General features: G+C 53.0%; 1 protein-coding gene and 1 pseudogene across 1 annotated transcript in view; one reads left to right on the plus strand and one right to left on the minus strand.

Annotated features, from left to right (window-relative positions):
• LOC103209572 overlaps nt 1-2,004 on the plus strand; it is a 6,915-nt pseudogene extending 4,911 nt beyond the window's left edge.
• Nucleotides 2,005-4,511: 2,507 nt separating this feature from the next.
• Nucleotides 4,512-6,368, minus strand: part of MZT2B (mitotic spindle organizing protein 2B) — a 5,890-nt gene continuing 4,033 nt past the window's right edge. Inside the window, exon 4 of the mRNA XM_042782902.1 lies at nt 4,512-4,669. Within this exon, the coding sequence (XP_042638836.1) occupies nt 4,512-4,669 (158 nt within the window). The remainder of the gene's footprint in view (nt 4,670-6,368) is intronic.

Raw genomic sequence — 6,368 nt, forward strand, 5'->3', positions numbered from 1 at the left:
AAGCAAAGCCCAAACCACACCCACTGCATGGAGTCCATTCTGACCCACAGCGCCCCTAGAGGACAGAGTGGAACTGCCCACAGGGTCTCCAAGGCTGTCAATCTTCATGGAAGCAAAGCCCAAACCACACCCACTGCCTGGAGTCAATTCTGACCCACAGCGCCCCTAGAGGACAGAATGGAACTGTCCCTGAGGTTTCTTTATAGAAGCTGTCTGCCTCATCTTCCTCCCTCCAAGCAACTGATGGGTTTAAACCACCGAATTTTTGGTTAGCAGTCAAATGCTAGTTCCAGGGTCTGCCCAGTTGGTAGACTAACTGCCCACCTCTCTAAATAACATTTTCTCCACACACAGCCACACCTGTTCATTCACGCCTGCCTGGTGGCTGTTTTTGCATTCCAATATCAGACCTTGGTAGACCAGGTGGCCTGCAGAGGCCGTGTTTGCAGTCTTGCCCCTCCCAGGACACACGCTGGCCTCTGCCCCACTGTTTCCTTGTGCAGCTGCCGGTCAGCTCTGCACACTTCTGAAACTTACAGTACCCCCTTTGGAGTCCAACCGTGGCATGCCGCCTGCTCCTTCCTCCTGTGTGAGTACACGTAGAACACCTCCTGCCAGTGACAAGCATCCCTGTGCCCCATGAGAGCCAGCTGTAACCTTGCTGTAGCTATGCACAGGTCTGTTGGCTGGGAAATGTCGTCAGGTGTGATGACATCATTCCAGCCACGTGCCCTGAGCCCACGCAGCTGGAAAACGTCTCAGCCCCAGAAGTCAGTCACCATCCCATGGAGGACCATGGGGAAGCTAATCCAGAAAGGACAAAGCTTTGCTCGTTTTCAGGAGGAAGACAGAGTGCCTCCACCTGGCCATGTGTCCACGTCACTGTTTCCTGGGACACAGGGCCCTGTAAGCAGCTGCAGCCTGGCCCCAAGCCAGGTGGCTGCTAAGGTTTTTTTTTTTTCCATCACTGTCTCCTTGTCTGAGGAAGCCATCTGCCCTGCCATCTGGCACCCTGCCTGGTATGAGGTGGGGCTCCATCAATGTTTGTGGGGTGAACCGTAGCATCCCCCAGGTGGCCAGAGGGTCCTAGACGTGTCTTTTCTTTGAGTAAGAAAAGTTTCTGTGGGAGGCTGAAGTGGAAAGCCGTAGAGGGCCCGCACCGGAAATTACAGGACTTCAACAGACTAGCAGGTGTGATTCAAGTCAACATTCATCATCCGGACTAACCGGCTATTTTTCCCTCCCTTTTGCTTTCTTTTAAGGAAACAGAATAGCCAGCCTCTTTATGGACACCGAATTCTTCAGGTTTGTTATTTTCAATTATACATTCTTCTAACCATAACCCTCTCCCACAACTGGTTTCGGCTGAGAACCGTAACCTATGAAGCAAGTCGACCCTGGGAAGACGGACGCCGAGTCTGGAGTAACCAGGAAAGAGAAGAACAAAGCCATTCCTGGCCGTCCCAGGGGTCTTCAGCTGCCATCCCATTATTTGCTCAGGGAGACAGCCATCTTAGAGAAGGGATTCTGTCTCCTTGGGGTCGGTACTCGATAAATCCTTTGCCTTCCGGCGTCAACCTGGTATGATCAACGGCTCCTGGCCACAGCGAGTGAGGACCTTGCTGTCGCTACACGACCATTTCCAGATTGGGCCTAAGCCTCATGGACCCCTTTGCTTCTCGTATGTGACAGCTGGCCATTAACCAGCCCCCCACTGTTGTCCTGGGGCGGGGGGCGGGACAACACCTGGCCAAAGTGCAGAATACTGTGTAGAGTGTACATTCTAAGCAGCTCCATGGCAAGGGGGAGGCCTGGGCGTGCCTGGGTCGCAAACTGCACCGCCTACACGCGGAGCGCGCCTCCGTGCACGGGGACATGGGCGAAGGCAGGAAGGAAGTGGGGGTTCCTCCAAGCCCAGGAGGTCCTGGCGGCGCTGGAGAAGGATCGTGAAGAAGTGGGTGCGCACTCCATGGAAGCGAGGTGGAACAAGGGGAAGAATACTAGACGGAATGTTGCCAGCAGGCCCCTCGCTCTCCGCTCACCCTCCAGCCCGGCTGGTTCCGGATTACAGCTGCATTGAGCGCGGGCATGGTGCTGTTCCCCTGGGCGCCTGGCTCCGGGCCACACGGGGGCGCTGTTCCGGCGCCTGTGCTGCCGTTGTTTGGCGTCTGCCCCCACGTGAGCACCGCCCTGCAGGACAGAGCGTAACGGTGGGCTGTGTCCCAGGGGAGCGGAGGCTGGGCGCCCAGCATCACCCCGTTTCTCGGAAGCCTTGCGCAATGCTCAGTATGTCAAACCTAGGGTGTCAAAGCTCGACTGTTCACTAATTTCTAGGAAAACCAGGTGAGGTTTTTAATGGAATTTGACATTTTTTCTGGCTTCTGCGTTGACAGGACTAAAGAAGTACTTTTTAAGACTAGAAAGGAGTGTTTTACACCTCAAGTCCCGGGAGGCTAGAGACGGCAGGAAACTGTGGGCCCAGCGTGTAATGTCAGGATCTTGTTTTCTGGAAAGGATCATAACTTTTTATTGAATTCTCCATGACCTGCATGACCCACAGGTTAGAACGGGTGGGTTGCAAGGAAAATGAACCATTTTTTCTTTCCCATGAGAATTTGAAAGACAGCTTTCTCCACTCCATGTTCAAAGTAATGCCGTTTTGCCTCCTGCTGGATCTGAACCGCTGACCTTTTGGTTAGTAGCCAAATGCTTTAACAACTATGCCACCTGAGCTCTTCCATTCTACCTTAACAAATCAAACCAAACTCACTGCCATCTAGTCGATTCTGACTCATAGTAAGCCCCTTTGGGTTTCCAAGGCTGTAAATCTTTGTGGAATGGATTGCCCAATCTGCTTTCTGCAGAGTGGCTGGTGGGTTTGAACTGCTAGCCTTCTGGCTAACAGTCAAATGCCTTAGACACTAGACCACCAGAGCTCCTTCCAGTCTACCTTAAAAAAAAAAAAAAAAAAAAAAACACCCACCAAACTCACTGTCCTCAAGTCAATTCTGACTCATAGCGACCCCTCCTTGGGTTTCCACGGCAATATCACTATGGAGGTAGAATGCCCAACCATCCTTCCAAGTGGCTGGTGGGTTTGAACCACCAGCTTTCTGGTTAGCGGTCAAATACCTTAGGCACCCTATAAATGGTCTTGTAGGGAGCATTACACCTTTGAACTTAAGTGACATATGTGGACATCTTGTTTGTGAAAACTGTGGTGTAGTAAATTACATAGTGTGGACTTTCTAGCCATTAGTCTTTGTAAACTCTGTGGTAGAATTTGCCTGTGAGCAACTGAGTAGCTCCTGATTGTTAAAGTTATCCACCTGGGGTATTTCTGTTGAGAATGGCACCAACTAATGTTCTGGGAAGTTTGCTCTCTTGCAGGTGCTTAGAATTCTGATGTTAGGATTGGTTAGTTTGGCCACTCTGCCAGGCTCAAAAAGGAGCCCTCCTGGAGGCAGAAGGGATCTGACTGCTGGCTGAGAAAGACGTGCTGCTGAGAGAAATGTGCTCCTGAGAGACATGTGCTACTGAGAAAGAGACACTGAGAGACATGCACTGCTGGGAGAGAGACTGTTGGCTGAGAGAGACTGAGCGTGTTCCTGAATTTGAACTGTAGCCTGGTGCTTCCCTAATAAATCCTATTATCTGTGAATTCTATGTGGCTGCTGCAGTGAATTATAGAACCCAGCAGAGAGGTGGTGGGTGCTGCGGGAGGAACGGTTGGTGTCATGATTTTTGAAAGGGCTGGAGGGAGGCAGCATGTCTGGCCTCGCAGGAACAGGACTGGGGCTGCTGATGGTGATTGTCTTCCTGTTCTGGGGTTAGAGGTCAGAAGATGCGGCCCCCATGCCCCTTTGGCAAAGACCTACTGATGTTGTTGCCTCCTGGTGATGCCATGCACAACAGAAAGGCGCTGCTCAGTCTTGCGCCACCCCCGATTGGTTGGCATCAGACCACTGTACTTGGCAGAGTTTTTGTGGGTTAATTTTCAGAAGGTCACCAGGTCTTTCTTCCTCATCTTAGTGTGGAAGCTGCACTGAAAGTTGCTCAGACCACAGCAACACACAAGTCTCTGCACAGACAGGAGGTGGCTCTGCATAAGGGGCACTGGCTGGCCAGGACTCGAACCTTGGTCTCCCGCGTGGAAGGGGAGAATTCTACAATTTATTATCACTGCCCTCCAAAGACCCGGTTGTCAGTTCCCATCAAGTCAATTCTGACTCTCGGTGACTTTGTGTCAGACGGAAAGCGAGGTCCAGGAAGGCGAAGTCCCTGTCCATCTCCAGTGACCAGACACAGAGCTACTAACCACGTCTTTGTGGCTGCAGATAGACCCTTGTCTGCTGTGCGATGACCATGATTCAAAACGGAACGGAAAACATGTTGGTTTCTCAGACAGGTTTATTATCGAGGGAAGGAGACCACTGGGGGCACCTGCTTGGAAAACGGCATTGCGAGAGGCCTTCCGGGCCCTGGCCCTGGTGGCACGGACGGCAACGGTCTCAGGTGCCACCCCGAGTGGGGCTCTTCCCAGACCCGCCCGCCTTGGGCAGCCTGGTGGTACTGGGCTGTCGGGGCATTCTCTGGCTGGTCCCCTCCCGGCCGGTCCGCTCTGCCAGGGCCGGGGCTCCAGTGAGCGGAGCACCGCCTTTGTTTCTCCCTGGGAGGACACAAACACAGCAGTTAGGAACCAGGATGACCCCACGCTTACAGCACCCTAACCACACGGTGCTCCTCCAACACCACTCGTCTCTAGCACAGTTTCAAAGCCGGGTCAGCTGGGGACCAGTGTGAGCCGGAGGCACAAGACAGTGCATCACGGAGACGTGTCTGGAGGGAGGAGGACACTGGGAGTGGTCAGGCAAGCAGGAGCTGTGGGCCAGCTCAGGAGGTGACGTCTGAAAGTGACCTGGCCACTCCGCACGCCTGTGGGTGTGTGTGCACCAGGACCGGGCTACCTAGACTTGCTGCAGCACTGCGTCTGCCTCCCTCCAGGTGTTCGCATTTCCAGAACATTTGCACCTGAGCCACCTGCCTGGACTACCAGGTGGGGCTCCTGGTCACCCAGGAAGTGCCTCATCACTGAGCACTTCTCAGATTTTTGGATTCAGGTGTTCCCCCCCCCCCCTCCAATTGTGCTTTGGGTGCAAATTTACAAAGCAGAGTTGTTTCCCATTCGATAGTTCACGCACATTCGATTTCACAGCTCCAATTACAATCCCCGACCATGTGCCCCTCTTGACTATGTCCTCTGACCCGTCCAGCTCTCCCTCCATCTGAGAGCTGCCCCTCTGATGTCTCAGGGTTGACTCATCTCAGAGGTGCACCTTCCTAGGGTAGGTGTCCTGCTTGGGCTGAGAGCCAACCCATGGGCATTAGTCCTTTCTAGGCCCAAAGGGTAACCTAGGGCCATAGTCTTGGGTGTTCCACCAGTCTCTATCTGACTGCCAAGTTTGGTCACTTTTGTGTTTTTGAATTTTGTTCCATATTTTCCCTCCCACTCTACCCAGGGTCTCCAATTTCGATTCCTTTCCGAGTGGTCCATACTGGTAGCCAGGCACCGGATTCAGGTTTTTTATTTTCTTCAATTGTGATTTGGGTGAAAGTTTACAGAGCAGATTGGTTTCCCATTCAACCGTTCATAACGTTTTGTTTCGTGATATTGACGGCAATCCCACAATGCAACGGCTCTCTTCCCGCCTCCTCTCTGGGTTTCCCTTTGTCCTGTGGTGGCCTGTGTGTCGCTGTGACACTGGAAGTAATACACTGGTATTTCTAACAGCAGCAGGGTCCCCCATGGTGCAGAGGCTTCAGCACAATTCCCAGACTAAGTCTAGGAAAGAAGGCCTGGAAAATTACTTCCAGAAGTTACCCAGTGAAAACCCTCCAGATCACAACAGAATCTTGTCCAGTAGGATCCTGAAAGATGAGCCCCTGGGTGGGGAGGCACCCAACATATACAGTGAACACAGCAATGGACTCAAGCCTGCCAACAAACCGTTACCCCTCTGTGTGTTGGGGTTTTGCTATTCCCCCCTTTCCTGCTGGGGGTGGGGAGTGGGAAGGGGCATGAACGTGCGCTCCTGAGAGTCCCCTCAGGCCACCCACCCAGTCAGGGGACAGGAGTGCAGATGACCCGAGGTACCTGCTGCAGCTTACGACCCTTCTCTGATGCTTCGCCCTGAGTAGCTTCTGGCCCCCAGCTCGTTGCCTGTCACCCGTTGCCCCAGAGCAATCCACACACCCAGTTCTGCAGGAAACCTACAGCCCATCAGTCTCAGTGCCCACAACCCCCTTAGCACACCAGGCCACCAAACCAAAATCTAAACCTACTGCCATGAGTTGATTCCAACTCACAG

Source organism: Orycteropus afer, unplaced genomic scaffold, assembly GCF_000298275.1.
Source record: "Orycteropus afer afer isolate SDZICR_OR568_19922 unplaced genomic scaffold, OryAfe1.0 scaffold00502, whole genome shotgun sequence".
Lineage (NCBI taxonomy): Eukaryota > Metazoa > Chordata > Mammalia > Tubulidentata > Orycteropodidae > Orycteropus > Orycteropus afer.